This window comes from Thermobia domestica, chromosome 17 (genome assembly GCF_964235325.1).
Source record: "Thermobia domestica chromosome 17, izTheDome1.hap1.1, whole genome shotgun sequence".
NCBI classification, from domain to species: Eukaryota; Metazoa; Arthropoda; class Insecta; order Zygentoma; family Lepismatidae; genus Thermobia; species Thermobia domestica.
Window position 1 is genome coordinate 7219543 of NC_137470.1, and position 22977 is coordinate 7242519.

The 22977-nt window shown below is 35.9% G+C and overlaps 1 protein-coding gene across 1 annotated transcript in view; it reads right to left on the reverse strand.

The window, feature by feature from the left end:
* wus (TM2 and DnaJ domain-containing protein wurst) overlaps window positions 1–21721 on the reverse strand; it is a 39168-nt gene extending 17447 nt beyond the window's left edge. The window contains exons 1-4 of the mRNA XM_081743728.1: window positions 21309–21721; window positions 13636–13783; window positions 8960–9161; window positions 2656–2923 (exon numbers count right to left, since the gene is read on the reverse strand). Coding sequence (XP_081599854.1) covers window positions 2656–2923; window positions 8960–9161; window positions 13636–13783; window positions 21309–21545 — 855 coding nt within the window. The 5' untranslated portion in view covers window positions 21546–21721. The remainder of the gene's footprint in view (window positions 1–2655; window positions 2924–8959; window positions 9162–13635; window positions 13784–21308) is intronic.
* Between the last annotated feature and the right edge of the window lie 1256 nt (window positions 21722–22977).

Sequence of the window (22977 nt, forward strand, 5' to 3'; positions counted from 1 at the left end):
CACCTAGTTATGCATAAGGAAAAGCATAAACAAATACTACAGATGTTTCGATTGTTTGCATGCGAGCTCAGCTCACACACATTCGAAATTCCTCGTTATTTCAATTTATCGAACACCTTCAGTAACGTAAAATAATAGAAATTCAAAAATTCGCCTACATGTAAGTGATATGATCTATAGATAGTCACTGTTAGTCCCTGTTATCCCTTAATATATTAACTAATTGACTCTATTAAGGGATTCGGCCGAGATAATCCCTCTCGCCATCTGCTGCAAAAATTGATTTTAAAATATTCACGTTCGTTCAAGAGTTATCGTGCTGAGTAATGGACGGACGGACGTACTAACAACACATTATAAGTCTCATTGTGTGATCCTAATAAAAGGGAACAAATTTAAGGAAAATGAAATTAATTTCAAACGCGGAAACAAACAAACAGAAAACTGCACTCTTGTCACCAGGTGTCTGTATACCTACAAATCTAAGTTCATACAAAAAATCCCAATCGAGTATTTGAAAAATAATAATAATTCAAAAATAAAAAAAAAAAAAAAAAATGCGACTGGCCCGAAGTCGAGTGTGGGTCTTCGGCTTATAGTAACAGTAAGTTAACCACTCCATTACCTAACCCTCTTCCCGACTAGCTACACATTCTTCCTCTTAAAGTGTTGTTCAGTCGATAAAAAACAACTCAACTGTAACCAATCAACGTCCATATGAATGAATAAAAAAATTATGATGTGTAATTTGGTATATGGTATGAGAAATGCAAGAAAAAACAACCACTGCTTTCTTACACTACACCTTCTATACGTAGTGACATCTTTTTGTACCTACAGAGGGCACGGAATGAAAAAAAATAACTACTCAATTGAGATTAACCTTTTGCTGGATGATCGCCATCCCACGCAAAAACAAGAACGTAAAGAATGGAAACTCGTGATTGACTGAAAACTGGGAGGAAACATGATTGGTTTAATTTACAAAGACTGCTCACACTAGTTAACAAGGTTTATTTGCAACATAAGAAAAAACACCTGATCTTGAAGGAACTGTGCGCGCCGAATTCGAATATGCATTCAGTTTTTCTCTATCACGTACAGTTTTCCCGCGACAGAGGGACTTTTGGGAAAATCCCTCAAAAATTTATCTTTGTCGCGTATTTCATAACCCTAGCTAATGTCCCCTTACGAATACAAAAATTAAATCAAAGAAACCTTGATTAATACTCAATAAACCCTCCAAGTTTCAGAACAATCGCGTTATTATTTCTAGAGAAATAAAGATATTTATATGTCTATGCTTTCAGCTCTGTTCATTTGGTGGAAAAAACAATTTGCTTCATTACCACAAGCATAGACATAGAATACAATACAATTTGCATGTATCACAATTCACAATAAACAATAATACACATATACAAAAATGTCATGAAAAAGCCATTAAAACTACCAGAATGTATGAAACTTCCATTCGTAAGGGGACAGGAGCTAGGATTATGAAATACGCGAAAATGGGACATTTTTTTTTGAGGAAATTTCCCAAAAATACCTTTGTCGTGGGAAAACTGTACGTGATGGGGAAAAACAGAATGCATTTTCGAATTCAGCGCAAAAAGTTCCTTTAAGATGCGGTGTTTTCTCTCATGTTACAACAAAAAAGTTAAAATTTGTTGACTAGTGTAATATTCAATTAAACAATTTTATCTGCAGAAGTACAGGGTACTTGAATACCAGGGTGGATTGATTTAAATCACTTGATTTTTTAAATAAAAATCAAGTGATTTAAATCAATCCACCCTGGTATTCAAGTACCCTGTACTTCTTAAATAAAAATCGTTGATTTAAATCAAATTCCGAAATAATTTAAAGTGAAAATAAAAATCCGGTTTCTGTTTTGTTATTCCGATTATGGAAGCTGATAATAATACAACGAGACGCAAATGTAATTACAGCATAGTATGAAAACGAGTGTCATATAGAGTATTTATATAATTAGGGAAAATCCAGTTTTGAACGGATAACGGGAGAATCCTTTCTTCTCTTCGTAACATAGGATTTTTAAATCAACTATTCCAACGGGGAAATCACCATGGACATTTAAGACGAAAATTCTTTTGTGTGCGCGTCTGTTTGTTTGTTCCCAGATAATAGGGGCGTATTTAAAGGGTTCCGATCGATTATCCGATTGGTTTTTAAACTTTAGTCGAAATTTATGTATTTTATATGTATTTCGTACCGCAAGTTAGTTCCGATTTTTTTAAGATACGCCCCTGCCAAATATCAGTAACTTTTGTGAAAAAAAAAAAAGTGCAATGTTGATAAACATTGCTGTACTTTTTTCTTAATGCTTAAGAAACATTGTATGGGATCCCAATAAATTAAAGATTGGGGATTAATTCAAAATTCAACCCCAATACTTTTACTTTGATGGCATAATTAACATAAAATACTAATTCCTAAAGTTTTTTTCTTCAGTTCGCGACTTTTATTATACGACGAAAAAGAGTTGATTTAAATCTAAAAGAACGATTTAAATAAAAAATCAACAAACGTGATTTTATTTAAAAAAGAATCATGATTTTTTCCCAGCCTGTTGAATACTATAAAGAACTTCAAACCAATATGATTCTGCTCTGACGCTCATCAACTTACCTTCAATGCATTTAATTCACCATGAGGATCCGATAGGTCAACTATTTGCTTCCAGACTTCTGACCACCCATGATGTTGCGCATACGTCCACACGTCAATTAAGGACTGCTTGAGATCTATCCACCAGGGAGAACTGAAGAAATGACCCATTGCTTCCCGGATAGGGACTTCCTCACCGTCACTATCCACGATTTTGGCATTAAAATAGAGAAAGCTGCACCACAGGGACAGATACAAGGCAGCGCAGAATAATAGGACACTACACCGTCTGAAAGAAATTGAGAATGAAGTTATACAACGCTTTGAAATACTTATAACTACAGCGTAAGGAAATCATTTGCAGGTGAAATAACAGTAAGAAAGTATTACAGTTATCTCACATCAAATTTTCATTCTTGAATATGTTTCTAGGACCTTGTTCGCGGAGAATAAACATAAGAGTCAAAGTAGTACAAACACGTCAAGGAAATAAAAGGAAACTGAACCACAGAGGAGAGGAAACACGGAAGCACTTTGCCTCATGTGTTACTGCAACTTGCTCGTCAAGTGACGGTGTAACTCGCTGTGAAATTCCGAGGTAAGGTTGTGTGCCGTTTTGTTTAGCAAATGCAAGTTCCGCATTTGTCACTAAACCAACCGTCATCTATGGTAAGTCTTGGGTGTTTTAACCAGTCTTTGAGCTTTATTTTTGGCTTCAACTAAACTTCTTGAATCTATAATGTGGTGTTATACTACTTTTAAAGTCTTCGAACAGATCTAAAACTGCTTTGTCGTGTTTGTTTTACAAGTGTATATGGAATTGCATACACATGACTTAAAAGTCATGCAGAAGGCATGGCTTAGAGTGAAGCATACATCCATGTGTCTAAAATAAAGGTGAAAACAAACTATTACTGGTGAACTGTTGCTGGTGTCGCACAGGTGTAGAAGGAAAATATATATATGGTGGCAGTCAAGGTGTTATGTTGTGCAGGCTCACGGTTCCGAGTTATGGGCAGTTGAATTTTGCGTTATAATTTTGAAAACAAAAACCCGTATATATGCTTCGATTGAATTAAGTTTAATGTCCCTTTCAGCAGCGAGAGTATGTGAGACATGAACCTACAACTTAACGTGAAATCCAAACCACACGAGCTCCCGCCGGGAACCAAACACGTGCCTCCTACGCAAAAGATGTGTAGGCTAACTTAAGGGAAACGTACAAGGGAGCTTTCCATATATGCAGGTCATCCGAGCGGGACCAAATTTGCTACGATAGTAGACTCTTATCTGCAATATAAGCGTATGACATATTGTGTTGCGTATGCTTTTGGTTACCGACATATGTGCGGTAGAATTTTGCGTCATGTATTCTATGACAATAATTGATACACTGAACTCATCCAATTGGGATCAGACTTGGATGGTGGTAGTAGACCTTGATTTTGTTCATTAGTGCGTGAATTAATACATTATGCAGGCACTAGATTTCCGAGTTAGGCACAATCGATTTCCTAAATCACTTGAAACAATAAGTACCGGTACCATTTAAATATCAAGTAAGAGTCAGTCTGGACACAAATAATAATAACAATAATAATAATAAAATAAAATCTAATAAAGGACGATATTTTACTACCACTACGCGTAATTTCCTTGTACATTCAATTACACTGGTCTACAGTGGATTTTTTACAGAAACGAAAGTAGCCAATCTTTATAGACTTCGAGGCGCTGAACACGAATATCACACTTAAAATTAGCTTGTAGCTCAGGGTTGCCAGTAAATGTGGAATTTACCTAAAAAATTCATGTTTTTCACATTTATTTTGTTAGGTTTTACTCAGGAATGTATAATTATGTCCCTATTTATCGTTGCGGAATGTGTTATACCTCTTTCTATTCGTCGATGACCGTACTTTCTGAAAATTTAACAATCATTCCGGTAACCGGTACCGTTGGGAAATTATATATTCGAAAATATCCCTTTTTTTTAGAGGAAAATCCGATTTTTTTATTTTTTACTGGCAACCCTGCAATAGTAAAATTATAATTTATATTTGAAAAGTAACCTGTCAATATTGGGAATGTTTTCTGAAAATGTCGTCATGATCGAAGGGAGCAGAACTGTGAAAAAAAATATTATCCCTTCTACCGAAATGTCGAAATTTTCCCTACCTTTACAACATGTACATTAAAAATGTAATATTGACTTCCGTATGCCGAACAGAACTATAGGACAATACATTCAGACAATGTAACTATCATTTCGGTAGTCTATACTGGGGTGGGGGATTTTATGTACTGAAATATTGCACGAAAAATTCCCTTTCTGCAAAATTCCGACTTTTTTCTGCCTACAGCTGGCAATCCTGCAATAAATAACAGCACTGGCAATCTATATATATAAAAGAGAACGCACAAAATCCTTTGTCCGCTCATCACGCTAATACGGGTGAACCGATTTCTTTCATTTTTGGGGGGTTGTTAGGATTTGGACCCTAGATGGTTTTTATCATATCACTTTAATTTTCAATTAGCAGTGTCTTGAGATAATTGACCAATCAGGTGTTCATACGTAGAAAAAATCCTTTGTCCGCTCATCACGCTAATACGGTTGAACCGATTTCTTTCATTTTTGGGGGGTTGTTAGGATTTGGACCCTAGATGTTTTTTATCATATCACTTTAATTTTCAATTACCAGTGTCTTGAGATAATTGACCATTCAGGTGTCCATACGTACAAATCCTTTGTTATTAGTTCATCATATAAAAATAAACGTACTTATATGCAACCCGCATGACCCTGTGACTCGGCGGGTTAACATAAATGACAGGCGCTATAAATCACTTGAAAGTGAAAAAGTAAAAATTATCTAAGTAACAAAGTTTATTGCGTTCCGGGATGACCGCAGCGAAGCGGGGCGGGTTGGGGTGATCGCAGCGAAGCGGGGCGGGTTAACATAAATGACAGGCGATATAATGTTAACATTAGTGCAATCTTCTATGGTTTTTATCATATCACTTGAAAGCGAAAAAGTAAAAATTATCTAAGTAACAAAGTTTATTGCGTTCCGGGATGACCGCAGCGAAGCGGGGCGGGTTGGGGTGACCGCAGCGAAGCGGGGCGGGTTAACATAAATGACAGGCGATATAATGTTAACATTAGTGCAATCTTCTATGGTTTTTATCATATCACTTGAAAGCGAAAAAGTAAAAATTATCTAAGTAACAAAGTTTATTGCGTTCCGGGGTGACCGCAGCGAAGCGGGGTGAACGCTGCTAGTCCTCAAATAAATATAATCATAAAATATACGTTGACACCAACAATTTATATTCTATTCACATCCACACAAAAAAAAAAAAAAAATGTTTTTCCCATGGGATGACCGTATTGTCAAGAAATTTCGAAGGGTTAAATGTCACACGTACTTAGGGAACAGATGAATTGCGTTGTTGTTATAATAGCAATATACAAAGAAGTGTGACAACGGTTTTGCTGCCGTCGTTAAGCAAGTTGTACTTGTTGGATCTGGCAACAATGCGTAAAGCTCACTCATGTGCCCACGATCCAGATAATATTCACCATTAACAGTTTGACTCTATGCAACGAATTCCTGAAGTATAACACCTTTGGAATCGTAAAAACAAATCAACACTTTCTTCTCACGTAACTTTTGAAAACGCAATTTTTTCGCTTTCGGAAAACACAGGGTCTTTCACATAACACTTTGGATTTTGTTTGCGGGTCATACTTGAAGCACCAATTTTCGTCACAAGTTACAATCGATTCCACGAATTTTCTGATCCGTCTGGCTGTTTTAGTCAGTCCTTGCAATGTTCAACATAAGCAAGTTTTGGTCGTCAGTTAAGGTGTGCGGAAAAAATCAAGCACAGACTTTCAGTTTCTTTAAATCCTTCGCCAAAATTACCCGAATCTTTCGTCGTATTTAGTTCCTCCGCCATCATCTCTCAGTCGAATTCGCATCGTGGGCGATCATTTCACGCACTTGTTTCATCAACTCATCACGATTTCCATTTTTTGGTCTGCCTGGCTTTGGGTCGTCTTCCAAGGACTTCCAAGGACCATCCCAAAATCGCGTATTTCACTCGAACACACGTGTACGAGATAAGCACTCATCACCATACATTCGTTTTATCATTTCCAATGTTTCAGTAAGTGTTTTACCGAGCTCGAAACAAAATTTAATATTGGCTATTTGCTCCATCATGTTTTGTGACGAGGTGACATCAGATACATTCACTTTTCTTGCTACAGCTTGACACTCCGTTAATCCGTTCTCATAATTGTGGTCTCGTTTTGTTGAGCAGATATCCAGCTTTCGAATAATATGTTCCTTCAATAGATGGAGCTAGTGATTATCTGTAAAGGAAAAAGTTCCGTTACTTTTCCGACATATTGTTGAGTTGAATTTAGTTTAGCGTCCCTTTCAGCAGCGAGGCTATATGAGACGTGGACCTACTGATTAACGTGGAATCCGAACCACATGAGCTCCCGCCGGGAATCGAACCCGGGTCTCCCACGCCAAAGGTGCGTACGCTAACCGCTTAGCCACGGAGGAGCTCTTTCCGACATATTGTGTTTTAATGAACATCTCGGCGATTTAACTCTACATTACATGAGAAAATCGGAGAAATCAATTGGTTTTTATTGTATCGGATTTCCTGGTGCAAATTCAACATAAATTCAGAATGAAAAATGCGTGACATTGTATTTATAGACGATATGGTACCGGAGATCCACTAATTTTATTAATTGTTTAAAACCTAATCACTTTTCAACCCTCTCGAATTGAACTCTACCTAATTTCATATCTATAGGACATGTAGTTTTAAAAGTTCAGTCAGTCACTAGAAACTTGGGTTTGCAAGGACGTAGTAAAAAATTGTGAATAAAATTTTACAAAACTTGTTATAAGTTACGTATGGTGTTATAAAAGAAGTTCTAAAGCGAAGTATTTGCAGTAGTAGATCTTTCAAAAGCAGAGTTATTTGAACCTAGAAATACACCTTAACAAGGGTTTAAACCTAATCATTTCTCAAATCTTCACACGAAAAAAGTGCACAAAAAATTCTAAGAAGTGTGTCTGTAGCAGAGCGTAAGGGGGGAGGGGACTTGGATGTGAGTTTCCAAGTGATACCGACGAAGGCAACAGCGAGTGTTGAAACAGTTTAGTGCAGTTACATTTGGGACGCAGTAAGTTGTAATATTTCTTTTACAAATATGTTAGTCAACTGTTCCAACAGGAAAATCTCACTTTATAAAAATAATCCGCAGAAAATTCCTTTGTATTGGGACAGCGTACGTAATTTTATATTTCACAATATATATATATATATATATATATATATATATATATATATATATATATAATGCGTGTGTTTATTCTTAAAAGATTATGTCGTATGCTGACAATGAAAATTTAATAGGGGATGATAGGAGGACAATACAAAGAAATGCAGAGGTGTTATTAAATGTTTGTAGGGACATGGATTTAGAAATACGTGCAGAGAAAACTAAATAACTGGAAGTTCGTCGGGATCGTAATACTGCAAATTAAGGATGCGTTAAAATATCAAATAATACTTTCCATAAAGTGGATACTTTCAAATATCTAGGATCAGCATTAACAGACCAAAATCATATCTACGAAGAAATTAAATGTCGACTAAAAGCAGGGACGCAATTAACTGTTATTATTCAGTTCAAAATCTTCTGTTGTCATGAACTATGTTGAGGAATTTTATACTTAAAATAAATAAAACGATGTATGTGTACTGCCCTGTATGGCTGTGAAACATGGTCGCTTACTCTAAGAGAAGAACGCAAACAAAGTATTTGAGAAAAAGATCCTGAGACGAATATTCGGACCCAAGAGAAACGGGAATGGGGAATGGCGAAAACTTGATAATGAGAAACTGTATAATTTATTCCGTTTAACAAACATTGTTAGGGTCTTCAGGTCGAGGAGGCACAGATGGGCAGCTCATGCAGCCAGAATGGAAGTAGGGAAGCTTTCAAAATTTTAACAGGAAATCCAGTCAGAAAACAACCATTAGGAAGACCTAAGCGCAGATGGGAGGATAATATTAAGATGGGTCTCGAAGAAATAGGAATACAAAATAGAAACTGAATCCAATTCACTAAGGATAGAAGTCAATGGAATGAATTTTTGAACGCGATATTGAACCTGCGGGTCCCATAGACCATGAAATTAGTTAGTTTTAAAAATTCCAAAATCATACTATCTGGAATATATTTGCTTGCAAACAGACTCCTTAAAAAATAATATTAACTACTTACTGACACATAGTTCGTTTCTTGATGGGCGTTCTTCTCCATTCCTTTGACAGAGAGTCGAATGCAACAGTAGAAGTAAATGTGGTTAGAGTTAACCAATTGGACTCATCTAAAATATAATAAAAGGGAAACATGGCATATGCCGCTGCTAATGCCCACCATATAGTACCTTGCTCACGACCGATATTACCTACAGTGTACACTCCTGAAAAGGAGAAAAATAAAAAATAATGATCATCACTCAAAAGCAGAAATTAACTTATATTTAATACAGAGTCCGCCAGAAAAATGTTTACACCGTTTAAGAAAGAAAGAAAAAAAAACTATATCATATTTCTTAACTACATTTAATTATTGTTCAAACATGTGTTACAAACCTTGAAGTAAACATATGTTTACATTAAATGTTCAAAATGTTGGCCGTTGCTTGGGACGCTCGATAACCTTCGTCAGAAGATTACAGAGGCATGTGAATCGGTCCCCATTCATACATTGAACGCTCGTCGTTCCACGCGCCTCAAATTTTTCAACAATGCGTTTGATTGTTAGGCGGGTTGGTTGTTCAGTACCAAACTCACCTCTTCACTGACGCTTCACTTCGATGGAATTCCCAAACCTGATAAAACATTTCAAAATGTACTTACGTTGCTCGAACGTCAAGTGTGCTCCTGCCATTTTCTTATCTCACTAACCGTGCTGACAGTACCGACATCTGTTGAGCGAAAACCCGTACTACAACATACTTAAATTTCAGAACAATTGTCAATGCTAGTATCCTCATACAAGATGACAAAGAGTGTATACATTTTTCTGGCGGACCCTGTAATCACGAACACTTTATAAATGCTCCTTCCTCTCATCTTATACAGGAAAACAACTACTATTAATACTTTAAATTAATTTGGTTACGAATTCAAATTATTAAAAGAGGTATTCTTCAACCATTACATACTTTCAAGCATACAGTGAATGCTTTTACTCAATGTTAGAATATTTTAAGGAAGAGTGCATTTCGTTTCATATTACATCACAAGCAAACTACATTAAATTTTGTCCATAGATGTAGTTAGAAAAAACAACGTGTAATCTCCAAGTAAGAGGTGTAGCTCCATTCTTCATTTGAGATACCGGTAAACAGTAGAACATGATACTTTACAGCCATAAGATGTGATATAGGTTTATAGGAGGAATTTTCAAGCCGCGGAGGAAGACAAGAAGACTTACTGAAACTGTCCCGACTTTTTTAAAACCACTTGGACGATATTAGCAGTTAGTTTCCCTAAAAATAGTGCATGAGGATATCTCATAAATACTATTCAAGATACGAATTTCTGAAGTCATCCACTTGATTAACACTTTTGATCCTAGGGGTATTTAAATTGACAAAGTCCTGTGTACTGGAGAAAATAATGGCTATTGACAAAAACCCATACCTTCCGAAGTTTTCTAAACGGTTGAAACTTTCAGAAATGAAAGACAAAGTACCAATCTACTAGATTCTGGTTTCAGTACAAGACATATGTGAATAATCATTGCAAACTTTATTTCTTGCAAAGTAATCATGCTTGAGTGTTGTGAATGATAATGATACACTTTCTAATGCATTCTTGGATCAGCTTTGCCACTCGATAAGTCACAAAGAACTCAAAATTACTTCCTCAAATAAAAGAGCATACAAAATTCATTTTTTTCGGTAGTTTAAATTTTACATGGCCGTGTCGTTCCCGAACGACACTCGGATTTAACGTAAGTTTACAGCCTGTCGTTCTGGAACTACAGTAGGATTGAAAGTGTTAAAAAAACGTACACCGTTTAAGCAATACACGATCTTTCTACAGAAGAATTATTTAAAAAGGCACGTACTTTTCACTTCCCAGCATAAGGATATGGGAAATTACAGAAGTCACTCCAAGTACTTTATTTCTCGGTAACTACTGGCCGGATCCAAACCAAATTTGATAGGGAAGTATCTCATCATCTAAGGAATAATATATCACTATATTTTGTGGACGAGCACAGCTAGGGACAGACTCGGTTTGCGTGTGGTGCTTTATTTTTCGGTAACTGAGGCCGGATCTGATCGAAACTTTATGAACAAGTAGCCCATCGTTTAAGGAACGAAAGTGGCTATATTTGGTTGTCGAGCTCGGGCAGGGACAGGCTACATGACACTTTAGTTTTCTACGGGAATTAATGTTTAAATAGGTGTTCTACAGCTTTGCACACCGGGAGCCTGTGAGTTCGGTTCATTGACTATGTTCCGCTTGTTACATTTAATAGAAACACCCATTCGCACAATTGCGAGTAAAAGTCACACTATGCCTCAGTGGTAAAGGGTTTCCCTCTCGTGCACATGATCTCTGGATTGATACCAGGCAACAACATGTCCATGGGTTTTCTTTTCATTCTCCGCTCTCTGCTATCTTGACTCCACCAATCCTGCGATAATTGAAGACTAGCTGTTGAAAACAATGTTAAGTGCCAGAAACAATAGTTACTATGACAGTAGAGACAAAAAATAGTAAGTTGTGCCCAAGCATCACAAAATAGAAAATAATATTGCTTAGAAATACAATCCAGCATATAACGAAGTGAAGCTATGTGTGAAAATCTAAGGCATAAACGTATTAAAAAAAACAATTGCAAAGTGACACTTACCTTGTTTTTTCTACAGCGAGCCTTCAATTACCCACTTACACGCATTATTTGACTCAATTTGCTTTACGTCGCAATTCATCAAACGAAATATTTTGCCCGCATAAGGTAAAACCACAATAAACAAAATACTGTGGCCAACCCTAAAGAAACACCAAGAATGCGTTATCATTTCCAAGTCATCGAGCACTTGTTCCTTCCTTGGGATGTTAAGCTATATGAAAAACAAGTCACTTAACCCCAAAGACTGTAATTAGAATCTGATAAAACGATATGGAATCCGCGAAAAGATATACTCTTTGAAAATGAGAAAAAAGAACACACAAAATCGGTACATCTATGTTGAACATGTGCATAATCAAGTCGCTTAATTACGATATTAACAGTGTCAGTGATTGAAGGGTTTCATTGTGTAACTCTGAATATTAAATCAACGAAGGGTGACTTCATTTTCAGCAACTGGGATAATTATATTACTTACAACTTATGCTTTATTCAACATATTATATTCCAAACGTTACTTTCTAATCTTTTCGAGACAGGGCCAGGAAACTGGCACACACAGGCGTGCCACTTTCTTAATCCTTTCGTGTCTGAACACTAATTAAGACATCAGGATGACTTCTTCTATGTCAAATATTGGACCATAGTTTATCCTGATAGTATTTTTTCATTTTATGAGTGTCGAATTTAGATCTCAAATTTGAGCCCAAAGTCAAAAATTCGAGAACTTTCGAATTTCCAATTTTGTTTTTAGATTTTTTTTCAGTATAACTTCCTTCGTTTTAGAGATCTACTTAGGACTTGTCAGATATGTACACTCATGTCCAAAATGATTGTCGCATATCTATAACTGTCTTCTTGTAAGAATATAATTTGATAATGATTTTGCAGGGTACTTTTAATATTGATTCTGTGTGTATAATCGGGAAGTATATATTTGTGGTAAATTTCGTAAAAATAGAATTATAAATACGAAAATTAGAATGAGTAAAACAATTTGCTGCTAAATGGATACGAAAGTTTTATTTTCGTTTTATTGTTCTTATTTACTGCTCTTTTGACATGAATTTTTCCACATACATGTCTTTGCCGTTATACACATACTAACATTATAAGAAATACCGGGCGAATTCGTTATCAAATTATATTCCTACAACATATTTATATACATGCGACAAGTTTCCACATGAGTGTACTCATATGGATATCTAATTTTTTGGGGGTCAATTTGGACAAATCACAATCAGTGTTGACAACTAGGTAAATTAATATTTTCCTATTTAAAAAAAAATCCTAAATCTTTTAAGGTTATGTTTATAAATCCGTACCTATACGTACCAACGCAAGTCAACTTACGCCACATATCAGTCCTTACTGAACAAAAGCAAGTACAGATTGTTACAATTGGGTAATTAGGAGGCACATGAAAAATTCAAATTAGATTCTAAACTTTGACTTTTCTTTTACTTTCCTGTTTACTGTAATAGTTTTTTTTTTTTTAATTACAAGCTTCGTTTCTTAGATATCGACATGATACTTCCGTGATATATTACTGGTGTACCAAAGTTTAGTTTAAAGATAGATTGCGTTTATATAGTAGCAGTGTTTCCAGCCACAGAAAATTTCCCTCTATAATCTCCATGCCCATGCCAAAAATGACCCTGTCTCGAAAGAGTTAATTTATTTTTGAATAGTGGGATTAATTTTACATTCTTTTAAAATCTGGGCAGTCTATCCTAAATTAGTGATATTATACTTAACAGTATTTAAATTCAACACTTCTCAAACTTCAATCTAAAGAACTCTTTGTTTCTTTCGAGTTAGCCTGTAGAAAGAGAGATCTTTAGAACAGTAACAAAATCACCATATTCGTCCTATTTACATCTCTAGCCTTCGAAATGAGAAATTTCTACTAACGTTTTAATATAAAGCATATCCATCCCTACATGGATTTTAAAAATTCTTAACTCTAAATTTCTAGTTTATTTTTATCTTCTACTTATTAATTTCAAAATACTAACCTAAGGCACATGAAAAAGGCACAAGAATATTCAACCACGTCCAACTGAGGCCTAACACCTTCTCTTCTGGAATGGCCATCATCAAAACAGATCCCCATAAATACGCTACTATTATACTTCCAACAAAGCGAGTTGTTGTGCGTGGCGGCTGAAATTAAAAATACACCATCATACACTCTTATAAAAAATCTGGATTTTATTTATATATACCAGGAGTTTCACTTACAAGTAACGTATCATATTAGTAGGAATATAAGATAACATTTAATATTTGAGGGTTGGGTAAATGTAAAACCTAAGCTCCTTCGTACACGCCCTTGGTGTGGAAGATCTGGCGGGAGATCATGTGGTTTGGATTCCAGGTTAATCAGTAGGCTCATGTCTCATATAGGCTCGCTGCTGAACGGGAAGATAAACAAACAAAAGAAATCAAATCAAATCAAATGTAAAACCCAGAGTTGGCCGGTTTAAACCAAAAAAAAAAAAAAAAGAACGAAAAATGCTTTAAATCGTGTGAACTTCATAGTTACGTCTCCACATATGAAACCATCTGCATTACGTTTATGTACTTTTCACCTTGTAATCAAGGAGTCCCGTGTTCAATTCTCGGTCGAACCACAACCTATCTTTCAAGTGTAAACCAAGTAGCGATTTGAGGTGTCCCTTTAAGCGAAAGTCTTCTCCGTGATAACCTTGGTATTTCATAAGGATGTTAAGCCTAAACATACGAAACGAAACCAAATTATATATTTCTAATTTCCTGAATGCCTGTTGTTTTATAAAGAAGCCAAGGTTGCTTAATTATATTGATAGAAATTGGCCAAATTTATCAACTGCCTACGCAGCTTCCAACATCAGCTTGGACTTCAACCTTTGTTTTAATTTTATTCAATGATATCTACCAAATTTGTAATTTAATACCTCAGTTTTAGCGTAGTGATTATGATACCTTGACCTTAAAATTTTATATACAAATACATTTAAAGTAATAACAGGATTTTCCCAATGGCTAAGGCGGTAGTTTCCCGATTTATATATAATTGTATAATGTTTTTACTTGTGTAACTGTTTATCTTTTTGTCCTTCTGAAATGACTGGTGACAATTATATTAACAACTAGGTCTATATAAAGATCAGTACAACGTATTTTTATCAGGAGTCCTTCGTGAGTGAGTCAGCAATCGCATTTGTGACCAATTAGTCCCGGTTTCGTGTCGAAATGGACAATTTTTCTTGGAGGAAGCCGAGAAGCGGTATGGATTCCGCTTTAAGCTTATGTGACCCCTTCCAGCATAACCTGGTTGTTGCATAATAACACCAAGGCGAAACAAACTAATTTGTGTCCATATCTAATATAAATACATAGAGTAAATTATTTAAACCAAAAAAAAAATCTGGTTTAAACCAAAAAAAAACTGTTTTTTTGTTGTTTTTTTCAATAAAAACCATGGTTTTTGCCAACCCTGGTAAAACCTATTACCCCAGACCCATGTTTATGCTTTAGGCTGAGGGAGACAGTAACGATGATGATGACGAACAAAATAACGGAATCAAAGTGGGAGGAAACGAGAGAACCCCGATAAAACCCACGAAAGCACTGTTTGTCCACCACAAAGCTCAGTTGCTTCGAGATGATATCGAACCAGGGACCACATGTACTAAAGATGAACGCTCCAACACTGCGCTACCGCGGTCCCCACGCACCGAAGTTTGGCGTTCTACTAGCGAGTCACAACATGTTAGTGAACGCATATTACGATTTTAGTATGGTTTTAAAATGCTATTTTAAAGAGAAAAATAACAAATGGCTGATTATAAGTTTGCATCGTCTCTGATTAGTTTTAACTGTTGGATTTAGTCCAATGAAATTTCACTGTATTAATCAACTGGAATTGATACCTCTATTAATGAACTGATACATAATTGTATTCACTGTGTATTGAAGTTTATGTAGTGAGATGCTTCTATAAGCTCTGATGTGTGTTAAGTGAGCTTGTCGGTTACCTAGTGCCGGTTAGTCGATTTCTTTACACGCTACGCGTTTAGCTTTCATTTAAATTTGTTTTTTTGTCAAGTTTGATAACAAAACACGTTAAATATGAACAAACAATATGAAAAAAATGAAACCTTTAAGTTTAACGTCTGAGAAGTATGCCCTTTAGGCTACCAAAGACGTAAGATTACGGCAAGTGAATGATGATAAAAGAATCGTAAAATTATAATGTGGGAGGAAACGAGAGTAACCTGGGAAAACCCAAGGGCACGGTGTAGTCCACAACAAACTTAGTTGACCGGGTATCGAACCAGGGACCCCACACACCACAGGTAAGCGCTCTACAACTAAGCCATGTTCCCCTGTAAACAGCATGGGACTGAAAAAAGAAAGCCTTGCAAATCGTCCATGCCCAAGAATGTTACATGACAATTTACAAAAGCTCTTTTCCAGAAGATGGGTGGGCAGTGTAAAAATAAGAAAAAGAACATCGTTCGATATTAGAGCCAATAAGATAATAAACAAAACGCAAACGCAATTAAACACAAGTGAATAACAACTGAAAATTAAGAAATGGCGTGTGACAAAACGAAACCACAAAAATAGCCGGATATTTCGTCAAAGAAGCGCCACCTTTGTAAGAAGTAATAAAAGAAACCCTGGTGTCAAGATCAAAATATCAACGGCGCCGACCCACAGCATCTAACTGGTTATGTGAATTCAGTAGCCGAACGTCTTGAATTATGGCAATGTACAAGTACTTTGCGAAAAGCCAGTCAATAAACTAAACTGAGTCAACGAACTGAGAAAGTGATGGAATCTTTCGCGTCAATCTTATCGTTCCCCAGATATTGGCCCAAAAATATCTGATTTCGGGAGAATTAAGAAGCCATATCTCAGGAACCGTAACTCATAGAGATGATATTTTGCGAATTTTGAAATTTTGAGCCCTCCATTTTAAGCATATGTAAAAAAAAAGTACTCAAGGAAATTATAAATGGATAGATGTATTACAAGAATTGTTTAATGAGTATAATAATAGAGTACATAGAACAATTGGTATAAATCCTGTACAAATTAATAAGAAAAATTAATTCTTTTTAAGAGGCCTCATCCCGGCGAAATTAAAATACCGCTAATTTTACAGTAATTATGTGATATCTTCAAATAGATAAAAGATAATTGAAATGTGGAACAAGAGCGTCCTAGACAATATTATTTTGCAAGAGGTGCCGGCCGTGGATTTACGTTTTCAGCCTTTTAGAAACGCGAAAATAAATGTCGATTTTCAAAATGGCTCGAAATCGAAAGCAGATAAGTGAGTCGTGATAACGGTATCTCATGTAAAATAATATTGTCTAGGGCGCTCTTGTTCCACATTTCGATTATCTTTTATCCATTTGAAGATATCACATAATTACCGTTAAATTAGCGATATTTTACTTTCGCCGGGATGAGGCCTCTTAAGTTCGTTCTGGCAATGCTTTTGGGCCGTTCTCAACTGGCTTTTATTGTTTTAAACATATGTACGGTTTAAATTTGGAGACCAGGCTCAAATAATGGGGCGTAAGTTCAACTAATACGACTCCAAGGACACAGTTTCTATATTTCCTTCATAAAATCCTTAAAAATATCTTACATTTTCCAGAAAAAAAAAAAGGTTCACGTAACTACTATGCACCGAACTTTACTCATTTTGGACATTATTTAGTTTCTACCCCAAATCACTTGGTAGCGAGAGCTCCTTCGAGGCTAAGAGGTTATAGCGTACGCGCCTTTGGCGTGGGAGACCCGGGTTCGACATTCGGCGGTAGCTCATGTGGCTCGGATTTCACGTTAATCAATAGGTCCAGTCCCATATTGCTTCGCTGCTGAAATGGATGTTAAACTCAAAATCACCTCACCTCACCTCACTTGGTTGTGACTGGCTCAAGTAGTATTGATTACGGTTTGCTATTTGAAGTCGGCTCACTATAAGTAACAGTCCCGGCTCCTAAGCCGTCGATTGATTTGGGATAGGTACTAAATACCATTCCTCATTTTAAACATTTAAGACGTATGTAACGAATTTGAATCCCTTGTTGAGCGAACGCAACCATTTTGACTTGTGTCTAATCACTCAATACCGTACGCCGAGAGTCTATATAACATGATGTCTACATATAAACTCGTAAGCAATGAAGCATTCCACCTGACTTTATAAGTGACATACGCCTATACGTAAGGGTCATTTAGAATCTTTGACAACTGGAAAAAAAAAGCATTTAGCATTACTGTATATTTTTATCTATTGCTGCAACCTTTTCTTTACACGGAGTCCAGGAAGTTTCAATTTCTTGTCATAGTGCCATTTTAGTTAACCTGTGAATTTCGGTAACTACTATTTGTATTTTTTAGATAATTATCTATATATGACAGTCAGGTAATAATTACCGTTCAAATTGTAGCTTGGCACGAATCAAAATCAACAAATAATGGAAATCTAACACACGAAATTACTTCGATATACATTTTTTTGAAAAGACTCAACAAACACGTACAGAATATGGCAAAAAGGTGAGAGCCCTGATAAAGCCTATTGACATGATGTCTACAAAAAACTCACAAGTTTAGAATCGAAATAGAAACCCCTCGCACCAGAAGGGAGCCCTCTAGCATTTAGCCACCGTGCCACAGAATAGAAATAGAGTTAACCAAGATAAAATGAGAATAAATATACTTTCTATTGCAATAAATCTACCTATAATGCCGTAGAAACTTATTCCATGAGCGACTAGCTTATATAAAGAATGGGAATGAAACCCAATAACAATTGCGAACACTTTCATTTACATATTTCCTAAAAAGTTAATGCATTAGTGATTTTTTTTTTTTTTTTTACTACGTATATATCCATAAGGGGATTTGATGTCTGAAAAGGTGCACTGATGGATACAATACAATACAATACATCAGGGCTGGCCACACAGTCGATTGCGATTGCCGATGAGTATTGAATATATCACGACTCTTTCTAGAAAAGTATCAAATCGAAATATTTTGAATGATGAACACTTAAGCTCTGCCTTCGTATGTGCTTCACCCAAAATACAGTGTAAATTTGTCTCCTAATGCCTTAAAATCTCTTAATCTACTAATAACATTACCCTTTCACAAGGTATGCTTGCATATAAAATTGCTTTCGTACGACATGTGGGAGTGTTGCAGCCGAAGTGGTGAAGGTTGGGACACTGTTTGCAGTCACAAGTACATAGTGGTTGGTTCTATACAAAACATGCAGCTGTACTAGTTCACCTTACATCACAACAATGACACGTGTTAACTTTCGCACCTTTCTTTGAGTGTTCTAATGAAAGATGTAAAAATTGCCCTCTTATACATCTGTTCTCCTTTCAAACATCTCAATTTTTACCTGTAAAATCTCCCCGTACAAACCAGAATCCAGGGACAAATTGATACAATATATAAACAAACCTTTATTCGCGAAAATACCACCCTAATGACTTCTGCACTCTTTATTTTCTTGGCGCTTTCCCACAAACTGGGTACAAATTTAGAGTGTTATTTAGTTCCTGCCTCAAGTAACCTGGTAGTGACTCTGGCTTACTTGGTAGCGATTACGGTTCGGCATTTGTATTTGTGATGATTATAAATATAGCGTGGACATATGACACGAACCAACTTGGGCTAAGTGGCTAATAAAAAGCACAGCAGGGGCCTCGAGCAGTTGCGAGGGGAAGTCCGTAGGGAGCAGACGCGCCAGCGACGGTGAGTATACGCATAAGGGAGGTCGTTTAAAACGGCCCATTATGAGTTACGGAACCGGCTCCGGACTGTCGATGGATTTGAAAGAGATATCATCCCAAATTTATAATATACCACCTATAATTGGCTGGTTGGAGTTTAGTAAACGGAGGACCTATACTTTAAGATTAAATCTGAGCCATCATAACACATACGTTTCAAGGCTCCCCAATTGAGAAGCTATCACGTGTACCAAATGCGCGCGCGCGCCAACAACTAGACAAACAGGGAAGACTAAAATGCCTACAAACTTATAAGCCATACAAAAATATAAGCCTAAAAACTACGAACTATTAGCTAACTACGCGTCTATGTCAGTTTAGAGTAAAGCTAGAGATCCCGCATCTCCGGAAAAGCAGGCGCGTTAGTGGTTGAATGCATGCGCGTGAAGAGAGGCGAAAAACATGCGATTACGATTTACAATAGGCGACCCATCTGTTATTATTATTATTATTATTTTTAATTTACCGGTCAGATGAGTTATATCAGAACGAAATGGTATTGCCTTAAGCAGCTAGTATACGCAGGCTACATATGCATATAAGATACCGGTACGTAATACTGGGAAAGAAGGAAACGGTATGAACGGCTTGCGGGATGCAATCTTCCATAAGGAAAACATTGGGCAGTTTACTTCGTCATAACTCACGCACACCCTACCGTCCTTTCCTGCTTGCTGTCTACTGATGCACCTCCGGCCTACTCTACATACCCACTAGCTGAGCCCTTAAATTAATCCGAACACAAAAACCTTGATTGTAGCAAACACCTAACACAGATTGCCGCATAGTTTCTGAACAAATAATTATTTTCCCTGTTTCGCATTAAACGTAGTATTTATAGCAACAACGATTGTGTCCTAACAAAGAAACTTCACAACGGAATGTAACGTCACCTATAAAATACGATTTTTGAAGGCACTAAATTCTTCTTCTGCGGTTGCAACTTGCCTTAGCGAAGATCGCTCTCCCGGCAATTATAGACGGTATTATCAAACGAAACAGAGGCACTAAATTAGATTATGTCAAAAAGACAGGGCATATTTAATGAATATCAACTAGGGGCATTCATAAATACCCACTTAACTAGGTGGTCAGGACAAGCGATCTTTGCATTGCAATTCCATAGTAATGAATTACATTTTTTAACACTGTTTCTACGTTCACGGATGAATTACAAGCTTTCCTTGTACACGTCACATAACAGATTTTACCTGTAATTTTAAAATGATAATGTATTCTTAACCTGTGCCAACTCTATCTCCACCACTCTCTTTTTTGTGAATAAATACTTTATTCATTATTTCCAAGTCTGGATAACCCTATTCTTATATGAACGACAAAAGTACATACACTTCTAGAATTTTAACTTTATATCATGGTAGAGGGCCACCAATCATCTTTTTCACTCAGCCATGAAAATCCAGAAATCACAATATGAATACTTGTCAACAAACCTTGATTTGTCAATTTCCTGCATATTTACAGTAATGTGATGCAAAATTTTTGCACAAGACAAATAATGCTCCACTTATCTGAAAAATATCTACACAGTAACTCCAAGATAATGTAAAATTGCCTTGTATTGCATAATTGTTTGAATATAACATATTAAATTGCCACTTGTCATCTTTTATCTCAATAATTAAATAATAATTAATTCAAACATGCGACGTAATTATTGACATTTAACCTGTTTCTACTCAACTAAGTGCCTTATTTTGCCATACCATCGTACAGATTAGCATATCTTACCTTTAAAAGCAAATGTCAAATTTTAGTATTTACAAACCTACTTTCGGATTGCGCGGTGTAAACAAATCCTCCGGAAGTGTTATCAAGAACCAAGTATTATTGAAGAGCAACTTACACATTACCTTTTTATTTTGCCTAATCTTCTCTGTTAACTTCGATAAATAATTTTTGTCTTCATTTGCGTCGGCCACATATTCTGGAATATGAAAAATGTCCCGAATCCAACCACATCCTGCATAACCTCCAAGAGTACACCACCATAAAAATGCTTGCCAATCACGTCCTAAATAAAAATGATGAAGTCCACAGAAGCCTCCAATAAGCCACAATAAATATGTTAACATGATACTTTTAGCCATTTTTCAACCAACGTTTCTTTTACACGTTCGAAGTTTGAGCTGTCTACTGCAGTCAGCAATCGTCACAATGTTCCACTTCCACACACACTTCCATGCATCAAGTACCGTTAGGCTGCTGCCGATGTATGGAACGACTCGTGCACGAATGGTTCAACGACACGACAACCACCTGGCAACAATGCGATCGTCATTTGTTTTTCGTTGTTGAGTGGCAAGACGGAAAAAATATTAACAAATATTATGCAAATTTTCTTCAAAGTGTATTGTTTCTCTGTCAAGTTACCGCTTTTTCAAACACTTTCTACAACACCAAAAATGCTTATAATAAAACGTTCATAAAGTAATAGCATAAGAATTCCTTATTACAAAAGATGAAGGAAAATATAATTTTTTCGACAAGGAAATGTGTATTTGCGGACCACAGTAATTTAATGTGTCGTTTAAATGTTTGAGTAACACATAAAGATAAGAGATATATATGTTTCAAAAGAAAGACATAAAACAATTCTTTGTCTTCTCTAATAGAGATAAACAAAAAATTCCATCGTGTCACAACTACGTTTCTTTTTATTGTCTTGACATTTTATAACATGCAGAAACCAGAACCATTGGGCTTCAGAATACCATACACAGGGTGTAAAGAAAATAAGCAAATGATTGGGAAGTGATTCTTAGGTTAAAAGAGGTTCACACCCAACCAGACAAAAAAAAAAAAAAAAAAAAAAAAAGATATACTAGACCATTTGAAAGCTTTGATATTAAATATAGATAAATCCAAATTTATAATAAGTAAGCTAGAAATATAAAAATGTATGTATTAAAAATATAAATTATCAACTTCGTTATTTCTAACAAATATATTTTGAAAATAATACGTAGGAAAAAAACATTTCTTAGTATGTAAACATGGATTACATTAGATAATAGATTGTAAAAATGTGGAAATTGAAGTTCTGATATGTCTCAGTTGTGAGTTTGTGCTTGCTTGTACGGGCAATCAGAAGCAACCATTATTATTATTGGAGCGAATCTAATCTTTACTTAAGTTACGCGTTCGTTTACTCGGATACTCCTCCAAGATGCATGAATCGTTATTTACCAAATTTGATATGGTGATTTGATAGCGCGCGCTGAGTGTTATAAGGGACCGTCTTGATCGGAAATATCTTTGAGGAATAATCACAGAAAAATGGGATGCCTTAAGACGTAACATTGGAAAAGAATTTGGCGAGGGAATTTTCGATGTAAAACAATGGAAAATAGAATTTTCAGCATTAGAAATACGGCGAAGCCAAATTCAACTATTTGTTTGTCGTGTCCGTTCACGAAAACAATTGGTGTGCCCAAAAAAAATCTATGAATAATCAATAAAGGCCGATTGCTTAGGGCCAAATTTACAGTTAATGCATACCTAGTTATTATTATTATTATT